General features: G+C 35.0%; 1 protein-coding gene and 1 non-coding gene across 3 annotated transcripts in view; both read left to right on the top strand.

Annotated features, from left to right (window-relative positions):
- Positions 1–24,980, top strand: part of LOC149083872 (sushi, von Willebrand factor type A, EGF and pentraxin domain-containing protein 1-like) — a 440,661-nt gene that overhangs the window by 24,101 nt on the left and 391,580 nt on the right. The window contains exon 1 of one of the 2 annotated variants that reach the window (XM_089234248.1): positions 8,418–8,809. The exons of the other annotated variant lie outside the window; for it this stretch is intronic. Coding sequence (XP_089090374.1) covers positions 8,728–8,809 — 82 coding nt within the window. The 5' untranslated portion in view covers positions 8,418–8,727. Of the gene's footprint in view, positions 1–8,417; positions 8,810–24,980 lie in introns of those variants that run through there. 2 annotated transcript variants of the gene reach the window in all.
- Positions 20,400–20,471, top strand: TRNAA-GGC (transfer RNA alanine (anticodon GGC)). The gene has a single exon. It is a non-coding gene; the product is annotated as a tRNA-Ala (tRNA).

Below are 24,980 nucleotides of genomic sequence, written 5' to 3'. Positions count from 1 at the left end.
AAAGGCTTATATCCCTGGAGGGACAGAGCCTGGGTCGTGACTGGTCTGTCGGGTGGGCCCAAGCGTTAAGACAGCACTGCTGTCAACCTCTCTTTTACAGACGAATTTTTTTGTCCCAGAAGAGAGGTATTGTATTGTATCATTATATCGGCGTACAATCGTAAAATTTGTAATCATTATATCGGGGTCCGACTATATTCATCACTCATACTAGACTCATTTGGAATTTTTTTTCATATTCATCAAATTCACCAACGACACTTGGAATCACCGGAAATCATGGCAATGTATTCAATATTCAAATTTACCAACGACGCTTGAATATAATGCATATCCAACGGTAAAAGCGATAAATTTATCAAACTTACCAAGACGATTGGAAAGCATGCATAATAACCGGTTACTATGTATATAATAGCCGATTTATCACCTTTATCGTAGCAAGGTGACTTATATATGAGGTTTTCTCTATATAAAAGGCTATTCGGTGAATTGAATTGCTTGGTACGTCACCAATTTTAATACAGTAAATTTTTAAATTTCGAATAGTAGTGAAAAAATGTTAATTATAAATATTTTATTAAGGACTATTTAAACCTGTGAGCATTTGTTTGGCGCAATTAAGTACATGCTTTATCGTTTCTTTTATTCCCAGAAGAATATGCGATGACATTATCGATTATTGATAGTTTTGAGTTTTGTAACCTAAGCCGGTGGTTCCCAGCGATATTTTTCCTCCGGAAATTCATTTAGTGCATGCAAACACGCATTCAATTGCACTGTGGGGATTGCTAACCCCGTCCCCTCCTGAAAAATACGTAGAAGGGTTGCTTACCCTCTCAAATGTGCAGAGAATGCGGCGTAGATGGCTTGCTCATAATTTTGGAATTTGTGCAAGGTATGAAAACTCACTGAAATGTGTAGAAGGCTTGCTTACCCCCTTGAACTGTGCAAGGGGATTGCTTGCCTCCTCAAAAATACACAGATGGCCTGCTCACCTCCTTAGAAATGCGTGTAAGGTGTACGTACCCCCTTAAATGCGCTGAAGGTGTACTTATCCCACTGAAATGCGTAGAAGACTTGCTCACTGTTTAGAAATGTGTAGAAGGCTTGCTCACCTCTTGAACTGAAAAAAGTTTATTTGCCTCCTTAAAATTACGTTGAAGGCTTGCTCCCCACTTGGAAAAATGCACAGAAGGCTTGCTCAATCCTCAGAAAGCTGTAGTGGGCTTGCTCAATCCTTAGGAAAGCGTAGAAAAAACTTGCTCAATCCTCGGAAAACTGTAGTGGGCTTGCTCAATCCTTAGGAAAGCGTAGAAAACTTGCTCAATCCTTAGGAAAGCGTAGAAAACTTGTTCAATCCTCAGAAAACTGTAGTGGGCTTGCTCAATCCTTAGGAAAGCGTAGAAGACTTGCTCAATCCTTAGGAAAGCGTAGAAGACTTGCTCAATCCTTAGGGAAGAATAGACTTGCTCAATCCTTAGGAAAGAATAGACTTGCTCAATCCTTAGGAAAGAATAGACTTGCTCAATCCTTAGGAAAGAATAGACTTGCTCAATCCTTAGGAAAGAATAGACTTGCTCAATCCTTAGGAAAGAATAGACTTGCTCAATCCTTAGGAAAGAATAGACTTGCTCAATCCTTAGGAAAGAATAGACTTGCTCAATCCTTAGGAAAGAATAGACTTGCTCATCTCCTTAGGAATGCGTAAAAGGCTTACACACTCCTTTGAAACGTGTAGAAGGATTGCTGGATCCTTAGAAATGCGGAGAAGACTTTCTTATCACCTATAAATGCGTAGAAGGCTTGTTCACTCCTTAGAACGTGCGCAAGGCTTGCTCAACATTTAGAAATGCCTATAAGTTTTTCTCACCCCATAAGAACGCGTAGAAAGTGTGCTTACCTATTGGAAAGCGTAGAAAGTGCTCGTACCCATTAGAAAGCGCTGTGAAAGTTTGTGATCGGATACCGTGTGTGTGATGAATAAGATCGCTTAATGATAGATATAGAGTAAATAGGGTTCAGTTATAAGTATATTTTATTTAAAATTTTCAAATTTCAAATTTCCTTTATTTAAGATTTTTAAACACAGTTACAAAACATTTAGGGGCTAAGCAGGCTTGTGAGCCCACAAAACAATATCTGATACATATCTGTTGGCATAAATAATAACGAGAGAGAAAAAAAGAAAGAAAATACACACATACATATAACACCAAGAAATAAGTGGCAACAGGAATGGAATTGATAAACAAAAAAATTTGGCATTTAGCAGCGTATGCAAGATAAAAGAAGATTACATTACAATATCAAACAGATAATTTAAATCTTCTTGAGTTAACAACCAAGATTTTAAATTGATAAAAAAAGATTTACATGAAGATTGTTCTTTTATTAACTGAGGAAGTAAATTAAATATTTTGGGAGCTAAATAAAGGAAAAATTTTTGGAAACGAGTTTTATTTGGCCTTGGTACCTGTATAGTATGACGTCTAAATTGCATTCCAGACTTATGCAATTTCAGATTGAGATGGCCACTTCTTTTATAAAACATACACGTACAAGTGTTGTAGAGGGAGTAGCTTAAATTGATTGAAAAGTGGAAATGTATGCGTGAGTCTATTTTTACTCAGAATGATACGGATGAAGGACTTCTGTGTGACAGAAAGTGAAGAAAGATTGCTGAAGTATGTCCCACCCCAACATGTAATGCCGTAACTCAATCTAGATTCTACTAACGCAAAATAAAGAAGTTTTAAAATGGATTGGGAACATTTATTCCTGATAAAATAAAATTTCCTAATGTTCCGATTTAATTCTACACTCAAATAATTAATATGTGTTTTCCAGGATAGTTTTGAATCTAAAAAAATCCCTAAATACTTAAAGGTGTTTACTCTATTTACAACTGTGCACATACAATCCGAGATACAGCCATCTGTCACACTATGATATTTTAGGACACCGAAATCATCGAAAGTACCAGAACCAAATAACATATATTTAGTTTTATCTATATTTAATTTTAAATTATTATTTCTAAACCAGATATTTATTGAGTTAAGATCATTTTTCATGTTATTCCTCAAGTTGATTGAAGAGCTTTCAGAGTAACAAACAGCTAAATCATCATCAAAAGCAGTGATTTTTCAAATTAAAGTTACACAGGTCATTTATATATATTAGGAATAAAATACGTCCAAGTACTGATCCTTGAGGTACACCAGATGTAATTTGTCTTTTAGAAGTCAAAACGGAATTTACTTTCACACTTTGAACTCTGTTAGTAAGATATGTTTTGAAAAATTTAAGTGGCAAACCCCGAATTCCTGCATATTCTAGAATTGGTTAGAAGAATACCATGATTCACGGTATCAAAAGCTTTGCTGATATCTAAAAACAATGACGCAACTTTACAATTATTGTTATCTGCTATATACACATTTGAAAGAAAATTAACAAGAGCGTCCTCTGTACTTTTTGCCTTTCTGAATCCAAATTGGTTCTCACTAAAAAAATTAATGCTGTCAAGAAATTTAATTATTCTGGATTTAATTATTTTTTCTATGACTTTTGAGAAGACAGATAGTAAAGAAATCGGTCTGTAATTATTAACATTCCTTTTGTCCCCTTTCTTGTGTATTGGAGAAACGATTGCAAGTTTCAGGCACTCTGGAAATTCGCCAGTTGTAAAACTTAAATTAAAAATAAACGATAAGACATCACTTACATATGGTGCAATGCACTTCAATGTTATGGAATTAATTTTGTCAAATCCTGACGATTTTTTGGAGTTTAAAGAATTTGTTATACTCAATACTTCATGACTATCCGTAGGGTATATAAAAAAGGATTTCTCAAAAAAATTTAAATTTGAACAATATAATGAATTACAACTATTAGGAAGATCATTGTTACAAAAATTAGAAAAAAAGTCTAAAACATTCAGCAATATCAATTGGATTCATTATTTCACCAGTTGTAAAATATAACTCAAAACAGTACGATGGGTACATAAATTGAGCTTTTTAAATAAATGGAATATTAACAAGTTGTTAAATGGATATATAAAATAAAAATATATTTTGGAGTAACGAATAAGAAAATGACGAAACATAACAAAAAATAAATTTTTAAAAAATTATTCGTTTTAAAAACTCGTGTATTCCAAACTAAATATTTGCTATTTACAACTTCTTTTTTTGATTTCTCTGAACTGATCTTATATTTTTCAATTAAATTTTTTGGTATGAAATGTTCTCCTAATTAACGTTCTTTAAAAGACATTTTCTTTGATGTTTAACATACGTAAAAACTTGTTCAAACTTATCTTCTAGACTGAAAACTAATTAAATGTGACTTCCCGTGAATTAAAATCATGAAAAAAAATTATAATTCATAAAATATGTGTACACGGTAAGAACTTTTTGTATATTTTTTGATGAAATATCAGAAATGAATATTTATGAAATTTCTTTAATTAATTTCAATTTTTTTTATCGGAATTTATTTAGTGGAAAGGAGGAAACTCAATTAAATTTTGAATATTAATGCATTGTGAAATAGAAATCTTGAGCTCAGATATGATGAATTCGACTATAGCGACGCCGGTTATAAAAATTCTATGCTATAATGCACAACCTCCAGACCGCGGACCAAACGCGCCCCGCTAGAGGGTTTCAGGGTTTCATCCGGCCCGCGAAAGGTGTTGCTTCGTAAGGAAAGAAATGGAGAGCAGTCATTGGTGAAAATTCTTTTTTTCTGTTTCCCATGTGAACGGGGCTAATGTAGCAAATAGGGGGATATATCCTAGACTAGGGTGCCGTCTGTTGCAAAAATTAGTGATTAATTTTAAAAATTCAGTCTCACTGAAAATATACTGTTTCTCCCGAACACAAATCAGCCAACAGTGCGTTTCTACCGTTTCCCGTTCCTTTTTATCCATTGTTCAAATGGGTCCGTCAGTTTTGAGACATCCTGCATGATACCACATGATGTATATTCTAGTTAAAGTGTTTTATATTAGGTCTAAAGTTAAAAAAATTATTGATTAGCATAGTTTCAACATTTAAGGCAAATCCCTCCTTATCCCTGCACACAAAGATTCAGATTTGCTAGACCTAACATAAAAGGATTATAATTCATATACAGTCGATTCCCGTTTTAAATAATGCCGTTGTAGTGAATCTAACGAAAAATTTTCTAATCCTCCAGATAAGTTTACATAGGAACAACCATGGTCCTCACATAGGAGGGGGGGCTGACAGGGCTCTGGCCCTGGGGCCGGGAGGGTTATAATATATTTTTTTACTTTTTCACGCTATAAATTAACTACAGAAGGGGCCCGCAAAAGATCCCAGTCTAGGGGCCCCGCTACAGGATTTGGGGGGGCCAACGTAAAAACCTGGAATTCCTTCACAACGAAATTTCGTCATAACGAAGTGATTTCTCTGGTCTCTTCGGGTTCGTCATAAGGGGATTCAACTGTGTTCATTTCATATTATTCACAATTTCATCATATTAGCATAATACCAGTGTTTGACATGTAAATATTCATCGTGATAATACAGTATACTTCATCAAAGACTCACTTCTTTGGCGAGACAAGCCATCATCACGTTACACTGGATTCGACAAATGCGCACGGGAGCGGTATCAAAAGGCATTCCCAGCCGCTGAGTAATTATTTTAATGATGCCGCTATAGCCTGATTTAACCTTATATGAATGTTATATACGGTGGAAGCTTGAGTCGGTTTCGTCTCAAATAACTCGTGAGCCACTGGTTGTAGAAACGTATTTAGAATTAGAAAAAGTATCCGAATAATGTGTTCATTTTAGATTTGTCATTTATTTTACTGGGTGATGAGCCGAGAGATACAAAATCTAATTTTTACATGGTCCACTTGAGTTCTGTCCTCTAGCTTCCAGTTGAAAAGTTATTTCCCCCTATCTCTACCTATCCCCCCCCCCCAAAAAAAAAGAGAAGAAAATCCCATGTCCCCAACTGCGATATTAGCCTAGATATTTGAATTCAAAAACCAATGAAAGTGAGGGAAATAAAAACATAAATTAGGAAACCAACTTGAAAAAAAATCACGAAATTTTGAAAGATTCTTTAAGGAACTGAAGCTTCTTAAGTTTTTAAAGTTGTTTTTCCAGATTCTGATATATGCCCCTTTAAACTTTCAATATCTCGATGAATATAGCAATTTTATAAATGATTTTTTTGTCAGACTCATTAGATACGAGGGCAACTGTAATTGAAAGTTAGAGGAAGGAGGGGACATATAAAAATAAAATATTGTATCTCACAAAGAAAGGGTCAGAAGGTATCACACTTAAAAAATTATGAAAACATTTAAGTAGATTCATCTCAGCCGAAAACAGAAAAAAGAATAATAATAACTTTGCAATGCAATTATTAAAGCCACAAAAAATTATTAAAATTTATAACAGTTGGCTACTCATCGCCTCTCGCGCTTCTTGGCGATATCTTAAATCACTTCTTTTTCACTTTCTTTCCTCTAGCTTCTATGTCCCAGAAACGAAATATTTCTCTTCCCCCCCCCCCCCTTTGTCTGTGCTGAATTTGATCAACTTATTTGAATGACGCCACTCTAACACTTTAGGGTTGCGATATTTTTAAATTCATTCCTGACCTCTATTGACGTTCAAAATATTTATTATTAATTTTTTCTTGAATCACCTATAATAGTTCCGCCGGAATTTTTCAAATTTTTGTACATGTTGTGTGTGTGTGAGATGAGTAGAATCGGGGGTAATTTTTTTTCAAAACTTTTTGAAGACGTCACCTTGGGACCCTTTCCTTGCCAGTACATATACAGCCTCTAGTAGAAACAATACCATATCTGAAATGGAAACATTCTTTGCATACATTTTGTAATTGAATGTGTTTTTCCATAACCAATGGTTCACAATTATTTGAGCTGAAACGAACTTGAGCTTTTTTTTTCTGTACATGTTACTGCCAAAGCCCAAAATTGTCCCGATCGCAAATTGGCCAATTTCATTGTACATTTACTTAGCCAATGTCCGAATTACTGACATGAACAAGCCAGTTAGTGAAGTGGCCGGGATCATTGGCCAAAGTTCGATAACAAAAGACGTGTTTGAGGGTGATCGCCAAGTCTACGTATTTTTCCGCGATGATTATAGCCAGGTAAGCTATGGGGCAGCCCATCCCATCTGCTGGTCACGACGCTGTAATAATTTTTTTCCCTTCAAAATTTGGCAGAAAAAAAATTATGTTTATATTATTATTTTTGTAGTTTTTCTTTCAAATTTCTCTTTCTTTCTCTCGTCACACGGAGCTAATCCAATACAGCTATTATACATAGCCATGTAATACACATTGGCGATGGAAAAAAAATAGAACTTGCTCCTACCGGACCGTCTTACATCAGCACATCGAACTTTCGCCAGGGATCTCCGGCCACTTTGCGAATTGACAGGATAAAGCTTGAATCATCTCTGAAAATCGGACTTTATAACAGTAATGTACATAAACAATAATTTTAATAACTGGATTATTTGCTGCTGTGGTGGTCGAATGTTCATAGTGACGGACTCGCACCGCGAGGTTCCGGGTTCGAACCCCACCGTCGCCACAGTGGTGGTTGGCTGAAGTTGGTTTTCCGTGGTTCCCAACTTCAAGGCCCTTTAAAAAGTCTCTCCACACAGAGCAACAGACCTACAAATATAATTCAGTCATAACATATCACTCACATCACTTCTGAAATATAGATGACGACACTGAAAAATCAATCAAACACTACATACGCACTCAAGACTGTTAGGTACACACACACACAGTTACACTTCCGGCACAACTCACTAGGTAGTAAATCGCCCATAGATGGCGATAGACCTGAGTTGTGCTCGGAATGAAAGAACTGGATTATTTTTACAGAATCAGAAAGAGAGGAGACAATGAAAACGTTGAATTCGATGTGAAATATAAATGACGTAAATCGAATACGAGTTAAAAATCAGTTATTTATTTGATTCGGGAATATTTTGGATCACTCCACTGTTCTCGTTATTTTTTCCTAATAGTGATAATCTAATATTTTTATTTAATTTGAATGCTTTATCCGCGTTCAAGTCGAACAAACGCCATATACATCGGACGAAAACTAGAAAATAGATAAAAAATGGAGAAAGTTAGTTCTTATCTCTTGTGCTGAGTCGAGAGATTTCTCGGGGAGAGACTCTTTTCCACTTTTTCTTTTCCTTATTTCTCCAGTTTTTTTATTTTCCTCCTTATATTCTTTCTATACCTCATCAAAGACACACTTCTTCGGCGGGACAACTTCCTACGCCATAGTGACGTCACAAAGGGGATCCGACGCAAGCGCACAGTGGGCAGAGGCGGTATCAACAGTCCCAGCCACTGAGTGATCGGCTCGCGAAAACGATGGGGCAAAAATCTTGAGAGAGAGAGAGAGAACTCCGAAAAAGCACAGACCAAAACGTGGTTTTTATCCTCTCAGTCCACACAAGATGTGAGAAGTGAACGGGTGCACGGTCTTCTTAACCCTCCCCCAACGACGTTCTTCCAATTCTTCCAAGTCATTCATAAAGAATCCTCATGTTATTATACATAAACAGTGTCTCTGTCATCGTTTCTCCATTTCTTTAAAAGTTCTTTAAAAACACTGTCGCGACAAGGAGTTGTTTGAAGTAATAAAAATATTACAACAACATGTTGGATTTCAAGAAACAATTTCTCTTGGGAATTCTTTACGTAATTTTAGTCGAGGGAGGATCAGCGGAGACTATTACAGGTAGGAATATTTTTACGATTGTTTTATAATTGAGAGTAATTATCCATTTTAATTTAGGGCACTGAAGTCTGTTTTTGATTTCGATTTACATACGATAAAACTCGGTTATAACAATATCGGTTGTAGAGACACTTCGGCAAAAAAAAAATTCAATATTGGCATCCGCGTCTGATTACCAAGGAAAATAATGTTCATGGGAATTGCTTATAACGTTGATGAAAACGCTACGACATCGGATATAACGGCACGTTTTCGTCTCTTCTGCTTGTTTCTAGGGAATTGTCTCGAGAAATTCCAGAGAATAAGAATTCCCAGAATATAATTCAGGGATGTTGTTTATTATTCTATTGATACCTAAAGATGAAAAGAAGAGATTTATTACATGTTCGACGCTCTGACTTGCTCATTAACATGACCCGTAAACGAGACACTACCGTATTTTCCTGTTATCTTGCTTTCTCAAATTTTTTAGATTTTTTTTTTCCATTTATTCTAAACTTTCTTGAATTCTGAATGTATTTCCTGTATGTATTGTATATTTCACTATTTGCCTTAAAAACGTCGTTTGAATTGTACATTTTTTAGTGTTTTCGGAAACTTGAATATACACACATTCAATAATTCGAAAAAAAGCAAAAAAAATAAAAAAATAATAATAATAAATTCTGACACATTGCTGACAAAAAGCAAATAAAGAAAAATTTAGAATGTATAATACTGTCATTATTATTTTAAAGCTCTGTTGTGAGCAAGATTTGTGACGTCATCGAGGAATGTTTAATACCAAATTATTCCTTGAATTAAAATGAAATTGGCTCTGCATGCCTTTCAAACAACTCACTGCTTTTTTAATAAGGAAAATTTGAATGCGAACGCCACAGAAAGCAATGATACCTTGCAACGAGCGAACCAGTGCGATATACCGGGTGAATCCGACCTATTCTGCCAAACGAAAGGGGCAGTGGGGTAATAGACGAGCCCAAGTGGATCATGAGACATCAAACCAACCCCGTCCTATCTCAAACCGTTTTTGAGTTATGGTGGATAATCAGATTATGGAAAAAAAATGCGCCAAGTCTGAAAAGAACGGAATTTGTGAAGTTTCTGAAAGCAAACTAAGTACACATTTACAAAAAGCAGAAAAAATGCTATAAGGTTACACCAACTTCATCGAAATATCTGGTTTTAATAGCGAGCTACAAGTGCTGAAAGATTGGCAAAGTTCAAAATCAAATTGTTGCCAAAATTGTTAATTGCCAATTCCGCAAACACCCTTCTAGCTACAATCGGTCAAATTGGCCAAAAACTTGTCCACTGCACCAGATTTTGAGAGCCTGCAATATACCATATTGACGATCTGATTAAGAGAAATTTAGTCGTTTGTTTGCAATGCATCACTGAAATCTGTGTTCGTCGAAGTAATTGTAGTAGGTTTTGGCGACGATTGGATTTTTCACTGCACCGATCTCTCAGCGCTGGTTGCAATTCGATTTTAAACTTTGCCAATCTTTCAGCGCTTGTAGAACCAGGTATTTTGATGAAGTTGGTGTCATCTTATAGCATGCTTTCTGTTCTTTCGAAGTGTGTGCTTAGTTTGCGTATAGATCTATTGGAAACTTCACAAATTCTGGCTTTTTTCAGACGGCGCATTTTTTTCCCATAGTCGGTTATCCACCATAACTCGAAAACGCTTTGAGATAGGACAGGGTTAGGAGGCTGTTTCATGATCCACTTGGGCTCGTTTATCACCCCCGTTTCGTTTGACAGAATAGGTCGGATTCAGTCTTTATTGTCGGATTCCACTTTCATGAAAAAACTTTCATTACAGGCAGAAAACGTATCTCATATCAATAAAATGTTTCCATCTATCAACAAGATTCCCGACTCCATACTACTTCACAAGAAAAAATAATAAATTTGAATAATTATTTTAACTTTGGATGGTGGGGTATTATTATCCCAGAGACCTATAAAGGGTGAAGAAACATTTTTAAAATTGGCTTAACACAAACTGAACTTAGACATAAAAATGTCACGGGGCGTTGACAACCATATAGCTCCATCTTCATTTTTCATTCGCTTTCGCTCCTCTGTATAGAAGTAATTTGACGCATTTTCATGTTACATTGCAAATTTGCAATTTTACCCATCAAATGAGGGTTTTGAAAATGTTTCGGTTTCTATTGATGGATTCTGTGTTTTGCCCCGTTCTTAATAATGAATTCCATCTGTCCCCGTTTTTTTAGTAGCTCATCTGGCTACCTTACTCGTACTACCAAACATGGCTTCAATGTACTACTGCATTTAATAGGCAGAGCGATGATGAAGGGGATATGAGCTGTTAAAGTCTCATATACGGCACCCCGATATACGAGTGAAGGTTCAAGGTGTTTCTCTCTCGCATGCAAATAGCAAGCCTCTTTCTATAAATCAAATTTACTTTTTTGCAGGGACATTTCTTTCACTTCATTTGGAAGAATAATCTCCGGGTTGTAAACCATTGGTGTAAATACGAAATAAATAGATTTTATGCGTAACATATTGAAATATAAAAATGGAGTATAGGTGAGAAGGAAGAGTTTTGTTCAAACATTTCGGACGAATGTCACCAAAAGCGCCAAATATTTCGGTTCGTAACTCGAAAAATTCATAAGTCGGATAGTGGCCGTTATCTCAAACCCCCTCCCGTCTTCTTAATATTATCAAATGATGACGTAAATCATCGGCAAGGAAATGACAATTACCTAAGGTCATTAGTTACCACGCGTGCATTCCTACAAGGGAAACCCTATTCAAACTACACTTATATTCCAATTTATTCTGAATTCCGCAATTATTCGTCCCGATTCCCGCAAGCATTAATTTCCCCCAATTCCAAAATTATAATTCCGGTAAGAAAATTAAAACTCGAGAGGGGAAGGAAAACTTTAATAAGGAATCTCTCGGAGGAGAACTTTTTGACGAATATTAATACCAAGGGTTTGAAAACTTGTTGAAGGAGTTTTCTTGGAATGGAAAAATAGGGTTTTTTTATTTTGTACTTTATAGCGGAAAAGGTGTCTTCGCTGTCGTTGTAAAAGAGAGGAGGGAAAAGTCAAAGAAACGAGCAAAAATTATCTCATTTAAATTCGAAAGCAAACGCCGAAAGGCAAGGCGCTGGAATATATTCCGTGAGGGTTGTACGCTGCGTAACTCTATAATGAGAACAAGAACTTGGAAATTTATAATCGTGACATTTCGCAGGAAATCAGAAAAGTGTGAAATGTTATGAAATGGAGATGATGAGAGAAAGAAGGGAAAAACACCTAAAGGAGAAATCATACAAAGTTTTCCCTAATGATCATGTTTGCCATTCCTTTCAGACTAGATTTTTTCAGTAAAATCAAAAATTGTGCGTGGAAGGATAATACTTCGCATTATACTACGCATCTAAAAAGTTAAAACAAATTCTTGGGAATTCTAATTAAATTGAATACAGTAAAAGCCCAATGTAACGAGTAGGGCTTATAACGAGAATCTCGCTATTACGAGTATTTCGAAAGTGATTGACAAAGTGCTTATTTAAAAGATAGGACAAAATACAGTCAAACTTCGTTAGTACGTCACCCGGTTAACACGTCACTCCGCTTACCGGACCACTTTTTTGGAAGTCCCAATTATCCCCAGGCAGGAACTGGCACAGCTATGGCTTACTCCGTTTCACGAGTCACTCCGCTTATCAAGTCATATTTTTGCTCTCCCAAGAGTGACTTATTAACGAGGTTTCACTGTATTCGCTTATAGCGAGTTATTTATGAGAGAAAATCAGAACATATTCGTTATAAATTCGTGAAAATCATGTTTTATTTTCTCCTTTCTTTAAGAATTATGCATAAAATGAACTAGAAATACGAGTGTCATTTTTTCAAATAGTGTTTACAAACAAGGCATGTCAGTACCTCCTGATGGATAAGAAGACCATGTGCTGTATTATTGTTATCTATATAGGAGATGGAAAAACATATCATTTCATCTGCAGTTGTGTTGGTTAGGCAGGTAGGGCACGACCTCTGGTTTTGACATTGTTATTATTTTCCTTGAAAAATCCCCCCCCCCATCTTTTATTCCAAAGCGAACACTTCAGTTGCAGAAACTACTACTGCATTCCAATTATCAAAATAGTACTAGCACAAACTTTCATCTTTCCCTCTTTAAAATGAGACTAGGATAGAAACGCTATTTTTGAAGGAGTTATTGAAGTCTAAAATCAGTTCGAGACAACAACTGCCGCTCATTTGGACGCAATTGTCTCCCCACACCCGACATCGATTTTGACGACGTTTTCACGTCAAAAATACGCGAACTTGTCAGTGACGTCGAATCATATCTTTTGTTATCGGACTTGGCCCAGGAATTTCCAGCCACTTCGCTAACTGGCCAATTTCGGGCTTTGGCAGTAACATGTCCAATACTTCTTCCAGACGGCTCTGAATAACAAAACTTTAATTACACCCGCACTCTCCTCTGATCAATATAATACTATCTACTAATATCCAGCAGTACTAACTGATATCATCAAATCATTACTTATCTTACAAAGAACAATCATTTATTTTCGGTCAAACTTAATGCAATTGTAAAATAATCAGCAATTATTGGACTAAAGATAATTGTGTTTCCAATTATTATTAAATCAACTTAAATTCGGTTTGATGAATCGATAATGCGATTTCAGAAACTCATAATTTATGGTCATTATAACGATGATAAACGGTTCAAAACGATCTTTTATTAAATTTTTCTATTGTTTTCACACAGTCTCGTCCACGAAGTACGTCGTTCTTTACGTAAATATTTTTTCCTAGATTATGAGCGAATAGAATACTAATATTATTAAGATAACGTCAGGATTCCGAGGATGTAATTTATCAGATAATTATCGTTATATCTATATTAAGGAAACAAGACGGTTCGGAAACATATTTTTGGTCTAAAACTACTTTCTTATAAGATATTGATGGAAGTGTTTGACCAAGAACGGGAGAGGAAAAATTCATTTTGCTCATCTCTTCGGATCGATGATGGAATAGTCATTAAGGTTAAATTCATTTTTCAACATTTCTTTTTTTTTTTGCAATTTTTTTAAAACTATTATCAATATTTTGACGTTTCTTATCGTGTCGTGAAACTTGAAATTTACGAGAAAAATATTTCCGTTTGCTATGAATCAATTTTTCTTCTTTACTGTTTGATTAGTTAGGAGTAAAAACGTCAAATATTTCCTAAATTCTCTTACTTTTAATTTTTAGTTCATATAGGGTGGGTCAAAAGTTTAAGAATTAATTAAAAAGGAACGAATAATGGTAAAAGAATTATGGTATGTCCGAATAGGAAAACGGTTGATCGGAATATTTTTTTAGTAAGAAGCAGATACAGTCGAATCCCGTTTCAACGAATACCGTTATAGTGAAAATCTCGTTTCAACGAACACTTTTCTAATCATCCTAGATAAAGTTTTCACAGAAACAATGCAAAAACTTTGAATTCCTTTATAACGAAGTGATTTCTCCAGTCTGTTGGAGTTCGATACAACGGGATTCGATCGTAGTTCCTGAAACAGAACACCTAGAACCGAGCACGACCAGGCTCTCTCGCTTACTCGATATATATGCACACGAGCACACAGTGCCGGAGAAAATTCTACGTTACAAGGAGAAAAAAAAAAATTGGGGTCTCCATCATGGGATCTAAATGACCCCTGTTCATGTATGTGCATCGAGTGGTCATACTTAATGTTTTCTGTGTCGCATCTTTCTTACGAATTCGTAAGCAAGAAAATCGGCATGTGATTTTGCCGGTTGTGTTATACTTCAATTTTAAGTATTGTGGGGTTGAAAATTACGCTGCCGGCATCGAATGAACGAGGCACATGAATTCATCCAATTCATCGACGACCAGACTCGCGTAAATCTGCATTGGATATTGCATTTCAGTGCTATCTATTCGTGTCTTTTTGAAACATGTTGTAGAATCATATGCATTTCTACATCTTTTCCCCAGTATAGGCTTGTAAAATCTAACTTTGGTATGGAGCAATTTCTTCTGAATAACAACGATTTAAAATACAAGAGAGTTTTTAGTCCAAATTCGACTCGGAAAACAACGTATTTACGTGAATGGAAAGGTGCTTCTCTTTAACCCAGTATAAAACTGTACAATTTGTAATAAAAATTCTGGTCGCGTGTTCTTTTTCACTGTGATGCTTACACATACTATCGATCGAAATACTTAATTTCTGAAACGCTATGAAACTAACATTTCTAAAATCTATTGGTCCTTGAATGATATTACAAAATTTAGAGATTTCTTTGAATATTGTGACGTGCACGTTCATATTTACGCATCATTTTTTCTTTTATTCTGAACCTTTATTTTTAATAAATATTTATTTTTTGTACTGTATGCGTATTCTGTATGCGGAGCCACAAATTCATCAACTAATTATCTGTTTAATTTTCCCGTGTTGTCAACTTTTGCCAATGATTTTTAGCCAATGCATGTAAATAAAATTATTATTATTATTATTATAAATCTTTTTGAAATATTCATTTTTTTATTATTACTATATTTTCCTGCGTATAATCAGTGGTGACGTATAATCGAAATTCACTTCTTTGAGACAAAAATATCATAGTGTTGTGCAAATAACGGCTAGCGGCGTATAATCGGCATATGGGAATTTCATTCATCAATAACGAAATAATAAGAAATAGAAAAGTTTGTCACGTTTTCTTTTTTATAAAAAATTACGATGTTTCTGGTCGCATATGCACGCCATCTATAAATGTCTGAGGAATTATTTTTCATTTTCGAAATATTTCTAGTAAATAGTTTCCCAACCTTTTTTGTCCCAAACACACATCACCCCTTCCTTCAGAAATTTTTCTTCTCCCATCGCCTCAAAACGCAATCTAACCCACAGGATCCTATGTTATACCCGTAGCTTCTACCGCCCCCCGGGCCATTCCATCGCCCCCGCGTTAACGCCTACGTTGGGAGTCGCTGTTCTATTTGGACATCTCAACAACAACAACAACAAAAACTGCAAATAAGACACCACAGTATAAATATAATCTGCACCATGAAATCTCCAGATGTTTTTTACGTATAATTTACTCAAGAAACTCTCTCCCTGATTCGTGCAAACCAAAAACTTTTCATCATTTGTCCCTTTTAAATTAATTTTTGAAGTTTTAATGAGCTTTTGACGCACCTCGTACATTTATTATTTTTCGGATCGTGTAAATAATCGTTCCGGTCAATAACTTGTAGTGAGTTTAGTAAATCTTGAAAGAATCTATGATCGAATATTTCCATTTAACTTATGAAAAAAGTTCTATCCGATTTTGTAAATCATTCGGAAAATGAAGTTTGTATAGGAAATTCATTTTTCAGACTGAAATAAAATTCACGAACGCAAAAAGCTACAGCTATGCAACTTAGATAACATACAGCTCGTAAAACAACAAATTAGGGCGGTGGAAAGGCAGAGGAAAATTAGATTAGTACACGTATATTAAAAATAATTTGAAAACAAAAAATTAAATTTAAAAATAATATAAATTGTAAAATAAAAGTAAACCTTTTTTTAAAAAAAAATTAAAATTCAATTTGAAAATAAATTTTTTTCGAAACAAAAAAATGAAAAATAAAATGGGTTTCCAATCTAAAAATGCAAATAAGTAAAATTTTCACTTGTCTCTCTACTATGCGGAAAACAACTTTAAATTCTAGCATTTGAATGAAAAAACTTCACCGATACGTCAGTGATTGAAATTTTTATTTTTTGCGACTCTTTCAGAGCTAAAATCTTATTAAAATTTTTATGGAAATTTGTACTTTTTTTTTAATCAATCCGGCCAGAAACATTCGCTCTTTTTCCATGGGAAGTAAAAAAAATTTCTTACGCGAATTGATATGCGTCGAGATATTCATGATTGAAATTCTTAATAGTTTTTTTCCCTTCTTGATGATTATCTCCGCATTTCTTTTCAAACTTTACCAGTTGAGCACGTAAAAAAAAATTAGGTATTTTATTCGCCTTATAACAACGATGAATTATTTTACAAAATAAATACGGGATAAATTGCTTTTTCCGTAAAAAAGACTCGCTAGTTTCACTCATCAACATATTTTTGATTTAAAGCCATTATGAACTCGGGTTTGTGAATTTCCCAAAGGTGAAAACCGCAACTGAATTTGTTTCTTACCGATCATTTTTCATATTTTAATATCGCTTCGGAATCAACCGCAAAATTCTTATTTTCTTTTCGGACACTTCCTATTTAAAACCCTGTATAAACTTAACCCATAAACCTCGGGGAAGAAAAGTGAAATATTTAATTAAAATAAACCATTAAACATTTGGTGTTTCCCCAGGGAAGTGTTTTAGGTCTCATATTATTCAAAATTTTCCAATAAACAAATTTCCCAAACGAGAGATATCATTGGTAGAAAATTTTAATATGTAGGATTTTAGAATTCAACGCTGATGAATGTTCGGCACTTTATTCTAGAAGTTGAATAACCATAAGTTTCGGTGCTCTTTGAACAATGGCTTTTTCGGAAAGGGGACTGTTTTGAGAGAACTCACTGAGTAAATATTCGTCTTAGAGGTTCAACAGATCAATATTCGGCAACTGTCAGTAGAATGAATCGAAATGAGGGTGGAGAGAAGAACAGCCAGACACATTAGCAGATTAAATTAGCTTCTTTAATGGAACGGAGAACGTGAGGGAATATGTTCGAGACATCCGAAATTATCATCGACAGAATGAATCGTGGTATATTATTCTCATTCAGACAGCCCAGATTTCAAACAAGAGAATATCAATCACGTTTAATTTGAGGAAAGGACTAGGCTGTCACCTCATGGAGCTTTTCAGCTCCTCCGTCGTTTCGATAATCCATGCGTCTTGTACCTTATGGTGTCTCATGAAAATTTGTGATTTGAGCTGGGTTTATCTCTCTCTGTGGTGGAAGATCAAAGAAATTCAAAGAGTAGGTGGCGAGCCGATCTTACACGAATTCAAATATGGACAGAGCTTTAAAATTATGACAGAAATATTTGCCATAGAAAATATCTCTGCTAGTCGTAAAATCGGTTATTTTAGAGTAATATCGGGATTACTGCAGCTTTTTAATCTATCTCAGTGGTCTTCAACGTTTCATGCGGCAAGTAACACTTGAAAATTCTTACGATGGCACGTGAATTCCCTGGAAATACGCGTAGATGTGGTTTGGATATTCTTAGGCTGCGATCATAGTGGAGCGAAGAGGTACGGGTTCGTGGAATAGTGACTAGGAAGAAAAAATGCATAGGAGTAGAGGAAGAGATGTCCGCACATATTAAAGGAGGAAGAGGGCAGAGAAAATTACCGGAGGGGTTCTGAAATGTAAGAGATCTGTCTGAATTTTTTTTAAGCACTTTTGTGTTTTTTTTTCAGCACTTTTTTTGCTTTTTTTTAGCACTTTTTAATCACTTTTTTGCCAAAATGGGGCATTTCGTTTACCTTCAATATCATGTCAAATTTTTTTAGGAATGGTGCATACAGTGCGTACGTGTATACTGCGTGATCGTTATTTTACGTTGTCATTTTAATCAGATTACACGTTGATCAATAAAATCTTTGGATTTTTTTTAAATTTTCATCGAAACTTACTCGTGAAAGGCTTCAATGAAGGACGTAAAAGTTATAGCTTGACGAACGTGTGACTGGTGGAAACAGTAAATAATACCAACAATTCAATCGGAAACTCTTAATCAAACTTATTACGTTATGAATTACGGTTTCGGATTTTTTTTCTATTGATTGCTCTACTCAATGCACATTTTGTTCCAAAAAATATTTCAGTGATTTTAGGGTAATTTTGCGGCACTGATTCCGAATCTGACATTGGTTTTATCACATCGGCTCTAGTTTTTGGGATGAAGTGGAAGTTGATTTTCAGTGGTAATACACATAAGCCAGGTGTGGATCTGTGGGGGGGGGGGGGAGGGAATAACACCGATCATCTCCTCCAAGCAAAACTCGACAGTTCATGGAATTTTCGAAAGTTTTATATGATAGTATTGCATTCAATCAATCCGTTGAAAATTACCTGTATAAAGTTTTTTGATTAAATAACACATTCAAGAAAACTTCAACCAAAAAATAGGAAACATTGTTTTCAAAAAATTCGGGAAGGAGAAAAAACAAAAAAATCGGAACCGTTCCCAAAAATACGGGACAAAATAAAAAGTTGAAAGAAATTTTCCACGCAAAAATTAGTGACTGCAGACTGTATTGAAATATTGATATTATGCATTATCTCCAATCTTCTTTTCTTATGCAAAATTCTTATGCAAAAAAACTCCATTTACATCAAAAATTTTGATAATGTCTATCCGACTATCATTGCCGTATTCAAACATTAAAACATGGTACACTTTTTCTTCATTGAGCTGTTAACATACAAGATAGATGATAGCGCATACTGGTATTCATAACTCTTTAGTCTGGAATGAAATAATTGGCATTTATTGTTATTTGCCAATTATTTTTTTCCCCCTTCGCTGATATTTATATATTGTTCTTAATTATGATAAAAACATAAAACTCGATTTTCTTGAAATAGTTGAAGGACGTCCCGTTTTTTTCGGTAATTGATACATAAATATTATTGCGAGTCCTTAATGGAATTACACATGGATAATTTAGATGATTCACGATGTAATTTATTTAATCGATTTTTTTCATGGAATAATTGAATTTTCCATCTTTTTACGGATCAATAAAAATTACATTTATATAATTGATATTTGTATAACTCAGATTTTGTATAACTCAAATTTTTTTAACTGCCATGATAATTATTTAGGAAATTATATCATTCAGATCATATATGGTATATATTATATTATATTATATATTAATGTGATAATAAATGTTTAAATTGTTTGCTGGAATATTGATCAGTTTCATTTCGCTTGAAATATTGTTTCGATAATTTTTACGGATTTTAATTCCATGTATTTAATATATTTAATAATTAATGTTTAATAATATATTTAATAATTGATGTTTAATAATATATTTATTAATTTCATTCACTCAAATAATGAAATAATTTCGAAAAATAAGGAAGAAATGAAAAATTTTGAAAGTATAACTATATAATTATATAACTTCCGTCTTATATAGCTTTATCTTATTATTTCAAAAATTAAATATTTCTGAAAATTATCATTCTTTCATTTCATTTCAAACCGGTGCAATTTACTACCTAGTGCAGCTGTGCCGGAACTGTGAATGTGGTGCCTAACAGTCTGAGTGCGGATGTAGTGTTGTGTGTGATTTTTTTTCAGTGCTTCCATCTATATTTCAGAGGTAAAGTGAGAGAAGTGTAATGATTGATTATTAATTTATGCTGTTTGAAGGAGAAATTCATTTCAACTGTTGGCCATCTGGGTGGCGTATGTCATTCACGAGCTATTAGTTGATTGTTGACGCTGTCCAGGTACGGTGCCTTTCAACACATATATAAGCTCCAAGGTTGAAATATTCAATCTGCTTCCATAGCTTAGATGGTAGAGCACTCGTCCGGCAAGCGAGAGACCGGGGTTCGAGTCCCCGTGGGGGCAGTGATGAATTTTCTTCCTTGTAATCTTCATCTCCACTAATAACCAGTCTTTCAATGAATCTTGTATTGACAAGTGGAGAGGACTTTTCTAAATGCAAAAGAGATGTTATAGTCAGTAATTCCTTTATCATTGCATGCATAGATTTTAGCTCCTGGAAAGCCATCTGCCCTAGGCACGATCCTGCAAGTAATAGGGAAATTAGCTCTAAAAACTAAACAGAAGTTTAAACTGACAGAAAACAGCTACATTCATAACTATTAGATACCTCACAAGTCATTTACGGCTCCATTAAATTTTAGCAAATGAAATGATAAGCACATTTTGCAGCAAAAAAAAGCCTGGTTCTTACCTTCTACCTCCGTGAATAATATTCTACCTGAGGTAAAACAGGGAATATAATGTCGTAGTCATGAAGTATATATACAATGACATATACAGTGAATGAATTCTGGCAGTACCAGGATGAAGATAATCAGTCTTACGGACAAGTACACGTCCACGTTCTGGACCAGTATCAGTGCAATTGTCATTGGAGATATTCATAATCAGAGTTGAGAAAAGAATCGTAGCAGTATAAAAACAGTGAACATTAATTTCGGAAAACAAATAGTCCCATGGGTGATGAAGCTGATCTTGTTGATTTTGGGTCGTAGATGAAACAGTTTAAGAACCCCTGTCCTAGTCTAACAACAAATCATCTAGTGACTCAAGGAAAAATTTCTAGGAAAAGAAAGATCATGGACAAAAGGTAGCGGCCCGGTATGACTGATATCACGGCCGGGAGCGTTGAGAAGAAAATGTTTAAAACACTTCTAAAATCGCTGTATCTTTATCGCAAATGCGAATCGGTACTTCTTTATGTAACATACTTACATATCAAGCCCTTATATAACGTCAGAATAACCGCATAATAGTACAGGGTGTCCCATAAATTCGTAAAAATTGAAGAAATTTTTATATTTGAATGCTGTTTGTGAAAACGTTATTCTCCCGAAAGGGGATCTTTTTTGGAACACGAAAAAAAAGGTTTAAATTTCTGTCGATAGAGGAAGCTGTGCCAAAGCAAATAACTGGAAATATGCAAATCAGAGTCCTATAAAATGCAGGGTGTACGATAAACAGTTCGTTTCTGAATTTTCCTGTTACTGGCGCTCATAGGCGTACGCAGAATTTCTCGGGGAGGGGGTTAAGTTTTTTCCTGCAAAATAACACTATAATCTCGTCCTGGGTGGGGGGGGGGTTTAGAACCTCAACCCCCCCCCCCCTTGCGTGCTCCAATGCTGGCGCTTAAATGAGGTTTTTTCATTGCGATGTTGATATTGGCACAGAGCCGCTCGTTGGGGGTATGCGACAGGCGCTGTCGCTCCTTGCTCCGTAGTTTGGGGGGCCCCACACTAACGTAATAAAGGTGAAAAAACTACATATGATATCAAACATATCTTGACTTTTGGGATTTTTCCTCTCATCAATCCTGAATTTTCATCAATTATGGCATTATTTCGCTCATTAATTCTGAATTTTTATGGATTGTAGGATTTTTCTCTCATTAATTCTGAATATTCATTGCAAAAAGATATTTTTAGCATTCCTTTATATTTTATGGTAATGCAGGAATCTTTGGATGTCGATTCTTCTTCCGTGCAATAGATATGAAATCGGGGCAAAGGAGTCCGTTAAACCGAATGATACCAGGCCACATCGCCATATGGCAATATCGGCTCATTGTCCTCACGGAGTGGATACCTCTGGCAATTCATTTATAAAAACATACATTAATAACAATACATGTTAAGGAGTCCCGAAATCATTTTCGCACCGGGCTCCACGTCTGATAATGGCGGCCAGGTGTTGGTTACTAAAGCACAATCGGTGAAGTATTTCCATCTCAGCCACGAATCGCCGGCTGATTTTTATGAACGTTTGGGACACAGAGGAGATTAAACGAAAGTTCAGGTGCAGAATTCTGCGATTCGCATTAGTGCAGCATCTTCTATTGACAAAAAACGTGAACTAATGTTTTTCATATATCAAAAATCTCCTCTTCGTGAGAATTACTGTTTGGCATACAGCATTCAAATATACAAATTCCTCCGATTTTTTATGAATTTCCGATCTCTACAAAGTTATGGGACACCCTGTACGTCTAAAATCTCGTTTGTTTTTTTATTGTAAATAATAATCCATACGATATTCACGCAATATAAAACTTACGAACATCCACATCGTAGTACGTAAGAGCGAAAAAACGCCCCTAAAACTGCCTATTTATCGCAATTTTCCCAGCTTTAGTTTCGCTTTTTATCAGTTCGAAAACAGACATTGCCGCGGCTCCGGGTATCTATTTAATCGTTCTTTTATCATTTCCCGGCTATTTATCGACGGAGGAGGGACGGTTTTTAAGAACCGTTTTATCTAGTCCATCGCCCTCCATTTTCTCTTTTTAAAAAAAACAACCCTGACCGAAAGAATCATTAAAAAATACTATTTTTTTTCCTCCTCTTATTATTTGTTCCGATATTTTCTTTTAAATAGATGATGAAATTCGAAACGATATCGTATAAACGATACGATTTATTTATTTATTTTTTCATTTCGGTGATCATTTATTTTCTGGTGAAGATACTTTATCGTTTGCTGACCTCAAAAACACTCGATATCAATTCATATCTGTCGTTTTTTGTGGTGGTGGAGAAAATGATTATTTTTTTTTGGACATTTTCTTCGGAAATTTTAATAAAAAATAATCTCGAAATTTTCGAAATTTTTTCTTCTTATTATAAGAAATGTCAAGATTCTTTATAGAAGAGAGAAGGAGAAATATCTTAATTTTTTCCCCCCACAAAAAGAGGCTTTTTCCTGAAAAATATGATTTTTTTCGTGTATTTTGGTATGAAATTTGTTCTATGTATTACGGTAAATGTGATAAATCCTGTTATTATGCACAGTAGTCGACCATTTGTTCGGTATAAATATAAGTTTGATAAATTTCCCCCGAATACTATTTTTTTTGTTATTTGTTCTGCGTAATGAACACGGTAATGCTATAAATCCCGTCATGGAATCGAATCCCGTTGTAACGAACTCCAACAGACCGGAGAAATCACTCCGTTACAACGAAATTTCGTTATAAAAGGAATTCCAGGTTTTCGCATTGTTCCTATGTAAACTTATCTGAGAGAATTAGAAGAGTGGTCACATTAAAACGAGATTTTCGCTATAATTATTATTCGTTAAACGGGATTCGACTGTACATGTTACGGTAAATGCGACAAATCCGGTTTGTTATAGTTTACAGGTTAGTAAGTTGAACAAATGTCTCTGAATTTACCACTTTTACCGGAGATTATGCACAATATCTAAGCGTCGTTGGTAAATTTAATAAATGGTAAAAAAACTATAAATTTTACCGGTGATTATGGATCAACACCCAAGCTTCGTAGGTAAATTTGATAAATCATAGAAAACTATCAATTTTACCGACGATCTAAGCGTCGTTGGTATATTTAACAAATGCTAAAAAATTATCATTTTTACCAGCGGTTATGTATACACGAAATCGTCGTTGGTCAATATGATAAACAATACTAAATTCTTCACATTTGCCGGTTATTGTGCATCACCGCCATTTCGAAATAACTCCTATAATTAACTCCTATTTGACGAATTCTGAAATTTTACCTCGATATAATGAACTCCTACTTAACACATTTGGGACGTTACAACCCCTCCATTCCGACGATATCCCACCAGGACGAGGGAGAAGAGGAAACGGAGGAAAGAAAAAGACCCAAGGGGGTGTGAAGGAAAGAGACGCTTGGTTTGAGGAGAGAATAGAGAGCTACTTTCGGGACCTTAAGTAGAAGGTCATGGACTTGGACAGTCCGAGAAAGAATAACGAACTCATTAATTGCTTCAAGTTGTACATATGCTTATAACTATACCATAATTATGTTTACTCAAGGGAATAGAATATTTTATTGTTTTGAACCTTCGTCTCGTGACTTTTTGACTTAATTATTACGGACCAGTGGAGTCAGCTGGCCTCACAACATTTAACAATCGTTTCCCCCGATGCAACAACGAATAAATGAGAGGCAGTAGACCTACTCTACTCATCTTTTCTTCTTTACTACCTAAAATGTTAAAAAATTAAAAAGAAAGAAAGTTGAATGTTTTCACAATACAGTAAAACACCGACTTACCGAACGAATCAGATAACACCTGTATTTTCATTCGTTAAATCGATAAAAATCATTGTATCTTGGTTATGATCGACACAATTATTCACACAGGGCCGGGATTCGAAAAAAAAAGTTCATTATATCAGGGTCCTACTATTTTTACTACACACACATGAGACTCATTTGGGAATTTTTTTCATATTTATCTAATTCACCAATTACGAATATTGTATTATGCATAATCACCGGTAGAAGCGGTAAATTTTAAGTATTTATCGGATTTTTCCAACGACACTTGGATATTATGCATAATCACCGGTAAAAAGTG

Source organism: Pholcus phalangioides, unplaced genomic scaffold (assembly GCF_987345545.1).
Source record: "Pholcus phalangioides strain wild (caught in Gottingen) unplaced genomic scaffold, Ppha-v1.0 ptg000008l_1, whole genome shotgun sequence".
Taxonomy (NCBI): Eukaryota; Metazoa; Arthropoda; class Arachnida; order Araneae; family Pholcidae; genus Pholcus; species Pholcus phalangioides.
Note: the sequence above shows the minus strand (reverse complement) of the source record. Positions and strands in the feature narration are given on the sequence as shown.